This window comes from Pelophylax lessonae (genome assembly GCF_965119305.1).
Source record: "Pelophylax lessonae genome assembly, chromosome: 12".
Lineage (NCBI taxonomy): Eukaryota > Metazoa > Chordata > Amphibia > Anura > Ranidae > Pelophylax > Pelophylax lessonae.
Genome location: NC_138779.1, coordinates 71,072,991 through 71,091,459, shown reverse-complemented (window position 1 = coordinate 71,091,459; position 18,469 = coordinate 71,072,991). Strand labels below are relative to the sequence as shown.

Genomic DNA, 18,469 nt, shown 5'->3' with positions numbered 1-18,469 from the left:
AGCCCATAAATAGCAGCACTTCCTGTTACTCAGTGCCGGTTTGTGTGGACTAGCTCCCTGGGTGTGCTGTATGCTCTGTGACTCTGATTATCATGTGTAAACTTTGCCTGCATTCCTGCCCCCCATACTTCTCTGCCAGCTTGTGTATGACCTATGCCTGTCTGACCACTCTCTGGATTTCGTTTGTGTACTGCATGCCTGATCTGTTGCCAGCCTGACCTCCCTGACTACGTTTTCACCTGAATCCTCAGCACTTAGGCTCCACTTCGGACTTTACCTCACAGGCACAGGACAGGTGGAAGATTATCTAGGGGTGAAAAAAAACAGACATGGCTTTTCTTTTCAGGGCGGCCATTGAGTTGAAACGAAAATGGGCAAATTCATGAAACCAGGGAAAGTTGTCCTTGTTTTAGCAGGACGCTATGCAGGCCGCAAAGCAGTCATTGTAAAGAACATTGATGATTGCACCTCTGACCGCCAGTACAGCCACGCCCTGGTTGCTGGCATTGATCGCTATCCTCGTAAGGTGACCGCCACTATGGGCAAGAAGAAAATCGCCAAGCATTCTAAGATCAAGTCATTTGTAAAGGTGTACAACTACAACCACCTCATGCCAACCAGATACTCTGTTGATATCCCTCTTGACAAAGCTGTGGTGAACAAAGATGTTTTTAGGGACCCAGCTCTGAAACGGAAAGCCAGAAGGGAGGCCAAAGTCAAATTTGAGGAAAGGTACAAGACGGGCAAAAACAAGTGGTTCTTCCAGAAGCTGTGGTTCTAAAGCACTATTCATTTGGTATACCAATAAACTTCTTGTGAAAAAAAGTTAAAAAAAAAAAACAGACATGGAGAGCTTTTCAATTGACAATCCACTGAGTCACTGGATCATGAGAATAGACCACTGGTTGGAACTTGCCCTGTATGCAATTGAGCTGCTGGGCAGCCCTGCATCCAGCGTGTTTTGCTGAATGGGCATTTAGTGCTTCTGGAGGTTTTGTTACTGATGATAGAACGCGTCTGTCCACAGACTCTGTGGACTGTCTGACATTTATCAAAATGAATCAGTCCTGGATTACCAGCAGCTATGAAGCCCCTGATGCCGTTGTCACTGATTAAGTGTTTTTGTGGAATCCATGCAAGACTTCCAGGCTGCCTAGTATTGTGGGTGTTGATGTCATTTGGAAGATTTTTTTGTTGGTGTAGATTTCATGCTCAATATTTACACCCAAAGACCAATTTTTCCGCACCCGTTTGACAGGTGCATATCATTTCAGTTTTTATCAGTGAGGCCAATTTTTGCTTTCATCAAGAGTACCTCTATAGGATTATGGTGTGAAGGCGCCACAGAAACCCAAAGACCAATATTCTGCACCTGTTTGACATATAATTTGTGACATTAAGGCCAATTCTTGCTTTCATCAAGAGTACCTCTATAGAGTTACTGTGTGAAGGCACCTTTGACACCCAAAGAGCATTTTTTTCCGCACCTGTTACTTCCATCCAAAGTCTGCAGAAGAGACACCATAACTTATCCAAAAAATCTCTAATCTTGTTCCCAGTGCACTTTATTGTGGCCTCATCATACAGACTGACCCCTCAAGCCGTTGTTTACAAAATAAAGAAAGCTTTCAGGGAAAATGTCATTTTTTTGGCTTTATAAATGCAACTATTTCTACAGCAGCTTTGATACACAGTACAGATGTGCCACTTTACAGGTAGACTAAGAGGACCCCAGGCACTATATTGAAAGGAATTTTTCTTAAAAATGGGCACTTTTGATTTTTCCAGTTCGGGTCTCATAGGCTTCAATGGGGTTCATTATTTGATTCCGAACTTTTGCGATGTTCGAAAGTTCTGGTGTGAACCGAACAGGGGGTCATTCGGCTCATCCCTACACAAAACATATATAGAAAATTAAATACAATCTGTCTATACACATGTATCACTAATACTTATTGTACCCCAAAATGGAGACGAGAGGTATAGTGGGTCCTCAAAGGACATAGGCTCCTCTACATGTTTCGCAGGGTTTTACCGCTTCTTCAGGAGGATTATATCTGGAACAGAGTATCAGATTATATACAGTAACCAGAGAAAAAAACAGCAGACGATAATAAGTTGTAATGGGCACAATTGATGAATGGGGAAAGGAAAAAGCACCACTTACCCATAGACCAACACACAGGACTAGGACAGAGGCACCACCAACACTCCCCCACGGCAGATATGGGGGACATATATTAGTGGATGGATTGATCCTATGTAATGATAAGTAGGGATGATCGAACGGTTCGGGTCCACCATCGGTTCGGCCCGAACATTGGGTGTTCGAGGTTCGACCGAATTTAGAACTTTTTGCCCAAAAAGTTCGGAATTCGGCAACCAGAACCGCCCAAAATGCAATGCTTCAGGACCAGAACCATTAGCAAAAGCCAATTGAGGGGGCAGGAGAATGCTAGGAATGTGATTGGAGTGACTAGGGGGTCCCTAGACCAATCATTAGTGAACACGCCCCCCAGTATATAAGATCGCCCCCGCCATATTCCCAGCATTGTTATACTGGACATGGAAGAGAGTGGAAGCAGTTCTGTTAATTTTACTTTAAAAGTGTCATTTAGCTATTTTTAGTGTGAGGAAAGGGATATCTAGTGTAGTTAGAGTGCTCCTTTACACTTAAGTTAGCTTCAAAAATTTAGTTTCTGTAGGGAAAGTGTTAAGTGTCAGGGGACCGTAGTGTAGTGTAGGGTTAACTGGCAGTGACTGCTACGGCAGGGTGACAAAACCCTTCCATAGCAGGGTGACCGCTATAGAGAAATGATCATTTCTCTGAATAGCTTCGGAACTGGAGTATGGCTTCTCACCAGCCTAGCATTTTTTATACTGCAGGGGCTGCCACTGCCAGTGCTTTTTTGAGGACATGTTTGATGTCAGACATGACATCTGAACATGTGTATAGGGGGTATATATAGACATATATGTCTGAATATATACCCCTAGACATATATAGGTGTGATAGTAGCATAAATAATGCTTGCGCTAATGAAATAATTTACAGTAATATATTTCTGCTAAAAAAAAAAAAGAGATTTTTTGATTTTTACTTTGGATTTAGTATCTGGGGGGTCTAAAAAGTGTACATGTGAAGTTTCAGCTCTGTAGCATGTCAAGAACCCCCCAAAAATTAGCATTTTCTTATAATTTTTATTAGAACAGGAATACGGCTTCTCTACGGCGTTTTTTCTTGCATTTATCGGGCATTTTTGGAGGCAGGCATGACTTTTTTTTTGGATTTAGTGTCTGGGTGGTCTAAAAAGTGTACCTGTGAAGTTTCAGCTCTGTAGCATGTCCAGAACCAGAAAAAAGATCATTTTTCCGTAGAGCAGGGATGGTGGGACCCCTCTTTTACACTTATATGATCTTTTTTTTTGGGGTTCTGGACATGCTACAGAGCTTAAACTTCACAGGTACACCTTTTAGACCCCCCAGACACAAAATCACACAAAAAAAGTTCTTAAAAATTGTAATTTTTGATAAAAAAGCCAATTATTGAAAAATTAAAAAAAAAAAAAAAAAAAAAAAAAAGAGATTTTTTGATTTTTACTTTGGATTTCAGATCTGAGGGGGGTCTAAAAAGTGTACATGTGAAGTTTCAGCTCTGTAGCATGTCCAGAACCATAAAAAAAGATCATTTGTATTAGAAAACTTTAAGCACAGGAATATGGCTTCTCTGCTGTAACACCTTGCCGGTTTAATAGAAGGCATTTTTTTGGGTTCTTTGCAGTCAGGAAAAACATCTGAACTTGTGTATAGTGGTACTGTGCACAAATTCTGATGTTTTGCCTGCCTCCAAAACCCCCCAAAAAATGCCAGCAAAAACACACCTGGGCATTTTTTTTTTTACGCTAGCGTTTTGTTTGGCATTTTTTGGGGTTCTTTTGAGGCAGGCAAAACATCTGAACTTGTGTATAGTGGTACTGTGCACAAGTTCTGATGTTTTGCCTGCCTCCAAAACCCCCCAAAAAATGCCAGCAAAAACACACCTGGGCATTTTTTTTTGACGCTAGCGTTTTTTTTTTGGCATTTTTTAGGGTTCTTTTGAGGCAGGCAAAACATCTGAACTTGTGTATAGTGGTACTGTGCACAAGTTCTGATGTTTTGCCTGCCTCAAAAGAACCCCAAAAAATGCCAAAAAAAACGCTAGCGTCAAAAAAAAAAAATGCCCAGGTGTGTTTTTGCTGGCATTTTTTGGGGGTTTTTGGAGGCAGGCAAAACATCAGAACTTGTGCACAGTACCACTATACACAAGTTCAGATGTTTTTCCTGACTGCAAAGAACCCAAAAAAATGCCTTCTATTAAACCGGCAAGGTGTTACAGCAGAGAAGCCATATTGGTGAAAAATCAGATCTGAAAGTTTTATAATACAAACAATCTTTTTTTTCTGGTTCTGGACATGCTACAGAGCTGAAACTTCACATGTACAATTTTTAGACCCCCCAGATCTGAAATCCAAAGTAAAAATCAAAAAATCTCTTTTTTTTTTTTTTTTTTTAATTTTTCAATAATTGGCTTTTTTATAAAAAAATGACAATTTTGAAGAACTTTTTTTTTGTGTGATTAATAGTTAATGGGGCATGACACAGAACCCTAGGCACTTTTTAGGGGCATTTATTGGGTTTTGGGGCTTCAAAATGGTGTTTTTTGATTACCGAAGTTCGGGTCCCATTGATTTCAATGGGGTTCTGAAATTCGGGCCGAACTTTCGGGAAGTTCGGATGTTCTGGCCGAACCGAACTTTTTAAAAGTTCGATCATCCTTAATGATAAGCAAAAAGGTATATATGTGTATGTGTACTTACTAGACATGTATATAACAAAATAAGGGGGGAGGGGGTGAACAGCTGGGGAAAGGGTGAGAGAAAAGGGTACCAAGAGCAAGAGAAAAATTGGCCGCTCCCTTAATTGGACAATACACCTTTTCTTGTTCTAAACCCCCTCAGTATGGATTGAGTGGGTTTTTTGTCCATTATTCAGGCCACATCCCTGATGGATGAAAACATAGATGAAGAACTTAAACTGTCCCTTGATAGGATGTTTAATCTACTAAAATATAAATCACATCGGTATTGGCATATTGAGTATTTCAGACAATATATTTAGGAAGAAACATGCCCACTAAATGTAACGGTTCAGGTATTACCCTCTATTAAGCATCCCCTCCCAGCTTTTAGAAGATCCTGGGAGAAGATCCTTGCCCATTGTAGCATTGAGTTGATGGGATCACTCATAGCCAATATACTAGCGAAATTTCATCAGTTGATGGTGAAATAGAGCGACTAAATTTACAATACAAACACCTCATAGATGTTTCAGCTGGATTATATCATACATTAGATTCAGAGGTTGTCAAATTTTTGGTTCTGGAAGTCGTCCCCAAGACCCAAGGGGTGGCAACTGGGATAGGGCTGTTTTACAATCATATAAACCATTTCTATAGCTTATGATGCCTTTGGCTGTACCCATGCTGAGGGCTTTCCATTTGTTTTGGTTGATATTTACCTGCACTGAGTGCTCTCTCTATTTACTAAATTGAAATATTGAATTTTCTTGGGCATGCATCTAGCCCGACCCTACATAGGGTGAATAGGGGGCTTTTTAATTTCTAGTATAGTATGTATGACAATGCTACTTCGATCATACTTTATTCGTACTTTGGCAGTATGATACCCTTGTTGCAATTGTTATTTTGATGCTTCAATCATTGAGGCACTGCCACTTTAAGATACCCCTGCACACGGGCAGTGCGCAGGGGTATCTTAAAGTGGCATTGCCTCTTTTCTCTCTTTCGGGAGATATGTGACTTGCTGGGTGGGGTGCGGCACTCAATCTCACTGGAGACCCCCCTACTTGCATTAGCTGTGGCTTGGGCTCCCTTGGTGTATGCACACACGCGTGCGTGACTTTTCACACATGAGTACTGTGGGGGGGAGGGGTCTGACCTGGTGACATCACACACCAAAGACCTTCGGAATGGAAGATGATTGCCAGGTTGGGGACTATGTAAACAGGCTCATGCCTGTCTATTTTTGTAGTGGATGTCTGTCCATGAGGGAATCCCAAACACTGGAACTTTAGGTAAGCTTTGGCTAAAACATGACCCTTTTTGACTATGAGTCCACCGTTTAACAATTTATTGTTTAGCTTGGATGGTGATCCAGGATCTGATTTATCCTAACCTGATTGAGACTTCCTTATATCCCCAGACCTCCAGGGGGATGCGTAGCAGCCTCAGCTGAAGCATGATGAGCTGCTCTTAACCATCCCTTCCTCCTTGGGATTGTATGTGGGGCTTAGGCACGTCCCCCCCCCCCCCCCGGCTTTGTATATATTTTTTTTTAATGTGTCTTTTATTGAGAGATATATATATGAGAGATATATAAGATAATATATCTCTCAATAATATATATACCCTGGCTTTGTATTATTTTGCTTGATCAGTTCAGATCAGTTTTATAATATATACTCATTGTACTCTTTGGCCTGCCCCTTTCCCTGTCCATTTTGGAGTACATTAAGTATTAGTGTATTGGTGATACATGTGTATAGACAGATTGCATTTCATTTTACATATATGTTTTGTGATATGGACATTGAAAATTATGTTCCTATCTGTACTTTGATATCCTTTTTTGTATCCTTTTGTATAAATAAAAGTTTTAATTGTATTAATTGTGTATCTTAGTGGTACCAAGATAGTCCATTCTTCTGTTTGTTGGAGACTAGTAGGGAAACTGTCTCCACTCCCAATTATTCAATATAACTTGGATGATGGTATCCCCAATTTGAACTGGATTTAGTCCTTTTAGAGGCATCTCCCTTCTTTAGGCACTTGTATTCTATTGAAAATTAAGAAATATTTACATACAAAGGAGTTTCATAACAGTTTCGGGATATGATGCTCACGCCCTTCTTCAGGTACGAACAAACATACAATGACAATTCTTTTACACCCATTTATATAGAGACATTTTACACCAGGAACCAGTTAGGTATTAATTATACAATTAGGTAAAACAAGAAACCTGAATTAATTCATCCTAATTCCCAGAGTGATGGTTAAAGGAAATGCAATCAGCCTCCAACATCTTACAGAGAATATTCCTGTATTACCTTATTACCAAAATAAATATGTATATACAATTAATAAATAGTAAAAAAATGTACATGTACTTAAGAGCAAGATGTGTAACCACAAATGTTAGAAAAATTATTTTACATGCACAGATATGCCCTACAAAATATCTACAACACAGTTAATTTTAATCATTTTTTCTTTTAATTAAAGAAATGGCACCTCTGCCAGAAAAAATCTTCTGAGTAAATCCTCTCATACATTGAATACATTATTTCTATTTCGTGCATAAAGAAATGATTTAGTACCCAGTTTGGAATTTAATATGAGTTTCAACCAAGAAAATACTTTTTTTGGATACATGTATAGTAATAAAAAAATGGTATACTCTCTAGTGATCTTTATACAAAACCTACTGATTGCAATCAATTACTACACTATGAAAGTTTCCACCCCCATGGGGTGTTTAAATCCATCCCAAAAAGCCAACTAATAAGGTTAGAATAATAATAGAATTGTCAGTAACCAAGAAGATAGAGAAAACATTTAAATGAAATGGAGAACAAGCTAGTGCAGAGGGGTTATCCTGTACAGACCGTCAGTGCAGAGAGGAGTAATGTAGATAATAGAAGGAAAAAGACTAACATTGAGCAAAGATTACTATTTGCATCACAAATACTATCCTCACTCATATCAATGGTATAATAAAATTAAAAATAATTGGCATATACTTAAAGAAAATGTTCCCCAAATTCCAGAATAGGGGTAGAACCATACACAGCATACTTATCAGATCAGACCAGTTTTGTCAAAAGTACCAACTTTTTTGGCGCCATGCAACAACGGATCATATCCAAGTTTCAGCTGCATACTATGCAGTTCAATGAAAGGAAAGCAATTTACACATCCACATCGGGATAAAAATTTAGCGAATGAAGGCTATTATACATGCCAATGATTGTACAGTATGTGGTATAAGTACAAAAAGAAGAAGTAAAAAATCTGATTGCCAGGCACAAATATTCAATTTGAGATAAACTGACAAAATGATCACTTGCTAGACACTTTGTGGAAATGGGACACACGGTCTCACAGCTTATGGTTATTGATGCATTTCCCCAAAATAGATGAGGAGGAAATTGAGAATTGAATTTACAATCATTAGAAATTCAGTGGATACACCCTCTTGACACTCTACAACCCAGAGGCTTGAACCCTGATTTTGATCTGCATCTTTTTCCGTAATGAATTGACCCCCTTGAATTCAGAGAGGATTTACTTGGAAGATGTTTTCTGACAGAGGTGTCATTTCTTTTATTTAAAAGATAACATTATTAAGAATGAACTGTTGTGTAGATATTTTGTAGCGCATATCTGTGCATGTAAAATAATTTTATAACTTTATATAATAATTATATTTTTATATCATTTATATATATTTATATAATTTGTATCTTGCTCCTAAGTACATTTATATTTTTTTACTGCCTACTTATTAATTGTATATACTGTTTATTTAATTTGGTAATAGAGTAATACTGGAATATTCTATGTAAGATGTTGGAGAGTGATTGCTTTACTTAATTGTATAATTAATACCTAATTGGTTCCTTGTGTAAAATGTCTCTATATAAATGGATATAAAATAATTGTCATTGTATGTTTGTTCCTACCTAAAGAAGGGTGTGAGCATTATAGCCCGAAGCTGTTGTGGAACATTATGCAAGTACTTTGAATGTAAATATTTTTTTCATTTTCAATAAATTACAAGTGCAGCAATGCCTGGACTCGTTTTTATACAGTATAGGGCCTTTGGGAGGGCCTGATTGCATGCGCTGTAGAGCGCTGTTTACCTCACCTGTGGATATATATATATATATATATATATATATATATATATATATATATATATATATATATATATATATATATATATATGTAGCACCCTACAGGTAGGTGCTAGGTAAATGTATAGTGGGCTTTGTCTGCCTAACAGCAGGGCCATGATTTCTTTTTAGTAGGGTGTCATGGTTTCCAGGTGTGTCTGCTGAAATGGGGAGTCTCCCCACTGGCTCTGTGAGAGGCTTCTCATAGGGCAGTGGAGGAAATCCAGTAAAAAAGAGGTTTGGGGTGCACCCGCGCTATGGATAGCAACACAAGCACTGAACCAACAGTTTTAAATGTAGAGTGTGGGGATCAGATGGTTATGCTGCCTCCAACTTACCACAAGGGCAAAGAAATGTGGGGGTTTTTGGGGGGTGTTGGTATGGGGCGCTACCACCTTGCACAGCGAATTACTTCGTTGTATGTGATCCGAAAATGAAAGTGCACAGTGCTTGTTGGTGAACAGGTGTTGTGCAAATATTGAATGTGCAATACAGTGCAGATTTAAAATTATAAAATTATAAAAACGGTAGTAATCGTGTATCAATTGGATTGTACCGTGTATGTATCACTCATCGGATGTAAACAATCATATGGTGACCAGTGCAAAAAAGTGCTAAGTGCAATATAGGTGATCAATAGATACTTTATTGTGGCCTCCTTTGAAAGAGGAAACTGACATCCGTGGTGAATATTACAAAACACTATGCAGTGTAAAGTGAGAGAGTAAACGCCTGTTGCGCGTGTTAGGAGTGAGAAGTGCTAATACCGTGGGTAAAGCACTTACCAAAAGTCCTCTCCCTTCTCACTCTAATATACTGTGTCTCCCTTCTCCTGGTGCCTGTGAGAGCTGGTTGTTCCGTGCGTACAGTTGCGCTTGCATCTAGGGAGTCAGTATAAAAAAGACCAAGAGAGCTTCCATTGCGTAGTATAGTACAGTATTGAGGGAAGAAATTAGCATCGACTCACTGTTAGGAAGTTCACCGTCAGCTTGTTTGGTGTGTCTCCAGTGTTCGGCCGCGCGGTGCTTCCGCGTTCCACCGGCCGGAGCCACCTAACCGGAAGTGACGTTGACGCTGCTTTGCCGCTCTACGCGTTTCGTCACTGCGACGCCCCAGATGACGTCGCAGTGACGAAACGCGTAGAGCGGCAAAGCAGCGTCAACGTCACTTCCGGTTAGGTTGCTCCGGCCGGTGGAACGCGGAAGCACCGCGCGGCCGAACACTGGAGACACACCAAACAAGCTGACGGTGAACTTCCTAACAGTGAGTCGATGCTAATTTCTTCCCTCAATACTGTACTATACTACGCAATGGAAGCTCTCTTGGTCTTTTGTATACTGACTCCCTAGATGCAAGCGCAACTGTACGCACGGAACAACCAGCTCTCACAGGCACCAGGAGAAGGGAGACACAGTATATTAGAGTGAGAAGGGAGAGGACTTTTGGTAAGTGCTTTACCCACGGTATTAGCACTTCTCACTCCTAACACGCGCAACAGGCGTTTACTCTCTCACTTTACACTGCATAGTGTTTTGTAATATTCACCACGGATGTCAGTTTCCTCTTTCAAAGGAGGCCACAATAAAGTATCTATTGATCACCTATATTGCACTTAGCACTTTTTTGCACTGGTCACCATATGATTGTTTACATCCGATGAGTGATACATACACGGTACAATCCAATTGATACACGATTACTACCGTTTTTATAATTTTATAATTTTAAATCTGCACTGTATTGCACATTCAATATTTGCACAACACCTGTTCACCAACAAGCACTGTGCACTTTCATTTTCGGATCACATACAACGAAGTAATTCGCTGTGCAAGGTGGTAGCGCCCCATACCAACACCCCCCAAAAACCCCCACAGTGGAGGAAATCCAATTAGGGATACATTCAGGCTTGTAAGGCAGATTCTGTCACAAAGGATTCTGGGAGTGGGTATAAGTTTGAGGGAGAGCATGACTCATTGTCTTTGTCATTGTCTTTGGCGGGAAGCAGAGTCCCAGGAGGGAGAGTACGGCTGTCTCTCTTCCTGTCAGAGGAAGCGGATGTCTCAGGGGCTGCCTGAGAATCCAGAGAGTGCTGAGTTGAGCTGAGGGGGATCCAGTGTGCCGAGAACCAGCGGAGAGAGAGAGGGGTCCAGTCCCAGAAAAGCCTACACAGGTCATGAGTACTGAGGATTGCCCCTGGGGGTCTGCCTAGAGTCAGTGGGGACCACTCCAGGGAAGGTTCTAGGATCCAAGAGTCAGCTAGCTGTAAAAGATTGTCTAGTCAGAGGACCCTGAAGTGATAGAGGGGGTACCTAGGTTGAGGACCCTGAAGTGGTAAAGGGGGCGCCTGTGGTTTGGGCTCTGAAGAGTAAATGCACTGTGTAAGTGCATCAGTTGAGAGTTGCAGCAGTAAAGGAATACACAGTAAGCTACCTCAAGCCAGGGCAAGGCTGGAGAGAGTAGTCAGTGACTTTGCAGTGCAAGCAGTGTCAGATGTTCATTGTTCCATTGTCCTGGATCTGCTAGACTTAAGTCAGAGTTCCAGCACAGCTTTCAGAGATACCATGTGTTCAAAGCATCAGTAAGCGTTGGCTAGCGTCGGCTGGCGTCAAGACAATGCTAACGGACATTTTTACTACAAAAAGTCCCAGAATTGTACATAGTCGAGCCAAAGGAGTACCCCACTCATTCCCTTCTCCCATCCCCTAAAAAACGACAATAAAACAACCAAACAAGATGCCGGAGTTGTCAATGTGTCAGTTCTCACACCCAGGGCCACAGCTCACATGGGCTGGAGAGGTAACCGGTAGCAATGGCAGACCCACATCAGGCCACAGGCCTGGAAACCTAGCTACATACTGTGTATATATATATATATATATATATATATATATATATATATATATATATATATATACTGTGTATATATATATATATATATATATATATATATATATATATATATATATATATATATATATATATATATATACAGTATATTCAAAACTGAACATATTCAAAGCAGTTACACAAAAACACCCTTTTAGTGGGGCCCCTGGCACTGGTAGGGTTAAATGCTCATTAAGCTTAGGGGTAGAGAGATTATACTTACCTTATTCCTTGCTCTGGGAGGAGTGCTCACCTCTTCTGACTCCCTCTCTGTGTTGTAGGCAGACCCTCTCTATACTCACGTACAATGCAGGGCTTTTGGTCCTGCAATGTATGTGATAATGTCAAAGTGTGACCACCAGCTGAAGCATATTAATGACAAGGCTTCAGGTAACTGGTTGTACAGTGTGGGGGAGGCTTGCCAGGAATAAAGTAAGTATGTTTTATTTTTACTTGTTTTAGGGCCAGTTCACACCACATGCAGTCCAGTGAATTATTATTTTGCATCAAAAACGCATGGAAAGTAGGTTATATGGTTCCCAATGGTATAGTTCACACCAGTGTGGTCAGGTCAAGGGCGGTCTAGTTCCAGAAAAAAAAAAGTAGAACATGCACTTTTTCTGCACTGGACTGTACTGGAACACAGTAAAACACATCCAAAAACACACGGGAAAAAAGCATCTGGATTGCATCCGGAAATGCATAAAAACACACCGGACATGTCAAAAACACGTTAAAAACACACATGCAGAAATACATCTGGAACAGATCTGGAGCGCGCTTCTGTGGTGTGAACCAGCCCTTAAAGTAGAACTATGAGCAAATTTTTATTTTTTACCATCTGTGTTCCATTGCAGAGATTTCCCTTCACTTTCTGTCCCATGGCCAAACAGGAAGTGAAAGGAAATCCCTGCAAATTAAGGGAATTCTTAGAGGACCCCCCCCAGGTCACCAGAACTAGTGTCCCTGTTGCATACCTCCCAACTTTTGAACTTTGCAATGAGGGACACTTAAAGAGAAACAAAATGGTGGGTGTGGCCAATTGCTTAGCAGTGGGAGGGGCTTAAGGGTATACAGGGTGGGAGGGGGACAGTGGAGGGCAGTATAGGGTAAACAAAACCCAGACTTCCTAGTACTCATAAAATATGCTTTGATTGCTCAGCCTACCTTAAAGAAGAACTTCATTAAAATAGTCAGAGACTGCATAGCAACCAGCAACTGTTGAGACAATGAAGACTTTGGTGAGAAGTATATAATGTACAGTATTGTGTATATAGTGCAGGAGAGTGTAATGTACAGAATGCAGTAGACAGGAGTATGTAATGTACAGAATGCAGGAGACAGGAGTATGTAATGTACAGAATGCAGGAGACAGGAGTATGAAATGTACAGAATGCAGGGGTCGGACTCTGCACCATCCACCCCCCCAGCTCTATACACCCCAAATGCCCACCCAGCTCCATACACCCCCCCCCATCCACCCCAAATGCCCCCAGCAGCTCTATCCACCTCAAATGCCCACCCTAGCTCCATCCACCCCAAATGCCCACCCTAGCACTATCTATCCCAAACACCCATCCAACCTCCAAACACTCCAAATGCCCACCCCAGCTCCATCCACCCCCCATCCAGCTCCATTCACCCCATATTCACCCCATATGCCCACCCCAGCTCCATCCACCCCAAATGCCCCCAGCTCCATCCAACCCAAATGCCCCCTTTTGGGGGGTGCAAATAGAAAAATGTAATAGGCATTGCTTTGCGGCAAAAAACGCTGTAAAAAAATTGCGTGACTTTGAGGTCACAAAAGTGTGAAAGGGGCCTACAGTAATCAAGGTAGAGTGTGCCTCCTTCAATGCAGAGTGACCAGCGTGCCCCCTTTCAATGCAGAGAGACCAGCGTGCCCCCTTTCAATGCAGAGAGACCAGCGTGCCCCCTTTCAATGCAGAGAGACCAGTGTGCCCCCTTCAATGCAGAATGACCAGCGTGCCCCCTTCAATGCAGAGTGACCAGCGTGCCCCCTTCAATGCAGACAGACCAGCGTGCCCCTTTCAATGCAGAATGACCAGCGTGCCCCCTTTCAATGCAGAATAACCAGCGTGACCCCTTTCAATGCAGAATGGCCAGCGTGACCCCTTTCAAGGCAGAGAGACCAGCATGATCCCTTTCAATGCAGAATGACTAGCGTGCCCCCTTTCAATACAGAATGACCAGCATGCCCCCTTTCAATACAGAATAACCAGTGTGCTCCCTTTCAATGCAGAGAGACCAGTGTGCCCCTTTCAATGCAGAGAGACCAGCATGCCCCCTTCAATGCAGAGTGACCAGCGTGCCCCCTTTCAATGCAGAATAACCAGCATGACCCCTTTCAATGCAGAATGACCAGCGTGCCCCCTTTCAATACAGAATGACCAGCGTGCCCCCTTTCAATGCAGAGAGACCAGTGTGCCCCTTTCAATACAGAGAGACCAGCATGCCCCCTTCAATGCAGAGTGACCAGTGTGCCCCCTTCAATGCAGAATGGCCAGCGTGCCCCCTTTCAATGCAGAATAACCAGCGTGACCCCTTTCAATGCAGAATGGCCAGCGTGACCCCTTTCAATGCAGAGAGACCAGCATGACCCCTTTCAATGCAGAATAACCAGCGTGACCCCTTTAATACAGAATAACCAGCGTGACCCCTTAAATGCAGAATGACCAGCGTGACCCCTTAATGCAGAAGGACCAGCATGACCCCTTAAATGCAGAATGACCAGCGTGACCCCTTAATGCAGAATGACCAGCGTGACCCCTAAATGCAGAATGACCAGCGTGACCCCTTAATGCAGAATGACCAGTGTGACCCCTTAATGCAGAATGACCAGTGTGACCCCTTAATGCAGAATGACCAGCGTGACCCCTTAATGCAGAATGACCAGCGTGCCATGCCCCCCCACCCGAGACCGGTGCACTTACCTGCAGCGGCTTCTCCTCAGTCCCCCGGCGTCTCCTCGAGTCCTTCTGCCTCCTCCTCGGCCAATGGCATGGTTTTGCCTTTCAGCCAATCAGGAAGAGCCGCTTCCTGATTGGCCAGGAGGAGGATCTGTGTGACAATAGCGAATTTTCATTCGCTATTGTCACACAATGGGTGGACTCGGGGTGCACTGCTCTGCACCCTGCGTCCACCCTTCTGATCGGGAGCCGAAGACGAGGGCGGAGCTGGGAGGAGGAGGGGGCGGGCAGCAGAGATGGACGGGAGACATTATCTGACAGGACACCGGTGGCCAGATTTTTCGGGACTTCAGCCCAGCTCCGCGGGAGCCCCTTCAAATTGCGGGACAGTCCCGCGGATTCCGGGATGGCTGGGAGGTATGGGGGGGCAGTGTGACAGGAAGGGGCAGTATGGGAGACAGCATGAAGGAAGGGGGGCAGTATGGGGGGACAGCATGATGGGAGGGAGGCAGTGGAGGGCAGTATAGGAGGACAGCATGATGGGAGGGGGACAGTGGAGGGCAGTATGGGAGACAGCATAAAGGAAGGGGGACAGTGGAGGGCAGTATGGGGGGACAGCATCATGGGAGGGGACAGTGGAGGGCAGTATAGGGGGACAGTTTGCCAGGAGGGGGCAGTATGGGGGGCAGCATGATGGGAGGGGACAGTGGAGGGCAGTATAGGGGGACAGTTAGCCAGGAGGGGGCAGTATGGGGGGGCAGCATGATGGGAGGGGGACAGTGGAGGGCAGTATGGGGGTACAGCATGATCGGAGGGGACAGTAGAGGGCAGTATGGGGGACAGCATGATCGGAGGGGACAGTGGAGGGCAGTATGGGGGGACAGCATGATCGGAGGGGACAGTGGAGGGCAGTATGGGGGGACAGCATGATCGGAGAGGACAGTGGAGGGCAGTATGGGAGACAGCATGATCGGAGGGGACAGTGGAGGGCAGTATAGGGGGAGGGGGGCAGTATGAGGGGGGGAAGCAGAGTGACAGGACACCTGGAACACTATACTCGCTGGGCAGTGCTCTGCTGTGGCAGAGATTGTGTTTGGATCATCTACCGAGGGCGAGGCATGAGCGGCATCTGAGCAGGGAGCATGATTTCTCCTACCTGACCAGCGGGAACAGCAGCTTTGAGATAATGTGAGTTGAAGCTGGAGTCGGGGGCGGAGCTGGGAGGCGGTCCTAGGTACGGTCAACATCCTGAATACAGCTAAGCACCAGGCTGGATAGGTGGTGGGGCAGCTGATCCCACCTCTGCCAGGAGGAGAATGGAGGAGATGATTACTCCACTGTGTCAGGCGGACGCTGCAGCGATCCCTTCGCTGAGACGCAGGATCCGGAGCCAAAGACGGGGGCGGAGCTGGAAGGAGGAGGGGGGAGCAGAGATGGCCGGGCAGATTTTCCGGGACTTCAGCCCGGCTCAGCGGGACCGCGGGACTCACGCCAAATTGAGGGACAGTCCCGCGGATTCCGGGACGGTTGGGAGGTATGCTGTTGGAAGAGTTCCACCTCTAATACTTTTCTGGGGACAACCCACATTTTTTTTTTACTTTCACTTTCAATATTAATAGTAACCAGGACAAATAGAGATGCTGAATTTTCTTACCGATGGCACAGACAGCAATAAAAACTGTCAGGGGTTCTAATCCCTCTCTACTCTATCCAAAACTAAAAAAAATGTTCTTGCCTTCATATATTTTAAACTTTTTTTTGCATTTCTTTAGGTACTTCCTGGTTTCCAGGCCTAGGCAAATTATGTCATACATCTCAGGAGTCTTCAGGAGGGAAGAAGGGCTTTACTCAGCTAAGCACACCCTCCTGCCTGAGCTAAGGGCAGATGGATTCCAGAGAGTAAATTCTACATGAATTATCTGCCCTTACTCAAGAAGGCCATGGCCAAAAATGCTAGGGGGGTGTTTTCAAAGTGATTTCTCAACAAAATAAAGCATGGGGACATGAATGGATGGGGGTGGGGGGTTTGATTTGAATATTAAAAATTAACTACATAGCGTTTTTGGTGCCCAGGTGCAGTGTGGCTCTGCTTTAATGAGTACGTAATTCTTGCAGTGTGTGTGTGTGTGGGTGCACTGCAATGGTGTTTTCTTTTTGTAATTCCCACAGTTCATCTATGAAGTGTTTGTAAACCCTTGTATTTACAAAAATAATATAAAAATAATGAACAAGGGTTTTGCACAAAGCAGCCCCGATCCTCCTCTTCTGGAGTAGTCCCCTGGCACTCCTGGCTCCTCCCCTTCATCGAGTGTCCCCACAGAAATCTGATTTTCATGGGGGCACCCGTGCGCGCTTGCTCCTGAGTCCCGCTGCTGTGTCCATTGACACAGACAGCGGGACTCAGCCTTGGCCCCGCCCCCACGTCCTTTTCACTGGATTTAATTGACAGCAGCCGGAGCCAATGGCTACTGCTGCTATCAACCTGTCCAATGAGGAGTGCGACAGCGGCTGGAGCCGCTGCTCTTGTGCCCATCACTGGATCGAAACAGGCTCAGGTAAGGAGAAGGGGGAGGGTCTGGGGGCGGGGGAGCTGCAGTATAGAAGGTTTTTTACCTTGAGGCCTAAAGGAGTTGTAAAGTCAGAAGGCTTTTGTTATCTTAATGCATGCTATGCATTAGGATAAAAGCCTCTGTGTGCAGCAGTCCCCTTCAGCCCCCCCTCCTAATACTTACCTGAGGTCCCTCTCTGTCCAGCGATGTCCACAAGTGTCTCAGCCATCCGAGATTCTCCCTCCTGATTGGCTGAGACACAGCAGAGGCGCCATTAGCTGCCGCTGCTGTTCTTCAAAGTCAGCTAGCCAATCAGGAGAGAGAGGGGGCAGGGCGGGGGTTGTGTCTAATTGGATACAAGGAGCTGTGACTAAGCTCGGGTGCCCCCATAGCAAGCTGCTTGCTGTGGGGCACTGAACAGGAGGGAGGGGCCAGGATCACAGTAGAGGGACCTGAAAAGAGGAGGAGCCGGGCCACTCGGGGGAAATGCACCGCAAAAGAGCAGGTAAGTATAACATGTTTGGTATTTTTATGGGAAAATAAAACAAAACTTTACAATCGCTTTAACAACCACTTTACGTGCAAACTTTATAAATGAATTGTAAGTCTTTTAAGGGTTAATACTTTAAAAAACATGCTTATTGTAACTCAGTTACAAATATTTAAATAGGTAGATTTCTTTTATACAGATCTTTTAGATATTTTCAATGGCGTTATTGGATTTTCCAAACCCTATTTATAGATGACAGGTGATTCAGCATCACATGACACCATAAATACACACTTACTCTTGTGTCATAGCAGTCTCAGATTACTATATTATGTATAGAGAAGCACGGGTTTAGTGGCAGATAGGGAAACGACAAAAAAAAAAAAAAAAGCAGTCTAGGCCATATGTTGCATAAATTCTTAACCATGACTAAGCTTATTTTTAAATTATAGATGTTGATTTACTAATAGAGACTGTTCATATTGCAAAGTGACTGTTAACACACCAAGCATACTAAATAAGCTGAAGTTGAGTTCACTATAAAAAAAAAAAGCCAATCGTGCCAAGAAAATTAAAAAACAAGATTTTTTTTCTAT

The 18,469-nt window shown here is 43.5% G+C and overlaps 1 protein-coding gene across 1 annotated transcript; it reads left to right on the top strand.

Annotated features, from left to right (window-relative positions):
* The first annotated feature begins 336 nt into the window (after nt 1–336).
* LOC309567953 (large ribosomal subunit protein eL27-like) lies at nt 337–818 on the top strand. Its single transcript, XM_082273504.1, has one exon. It carries the CDS (start codon nt 371–373, stop codon nt 779–781), a length of 411 nt encoding a protein of 136 aa, XP_082129630.1. The 5' UTR covers nt 337–370; the 3' UTR covers nt 782–818.
* The last annotated feature ends 17,651 nt before the right edge of the window (nt 819–18,469 follow it).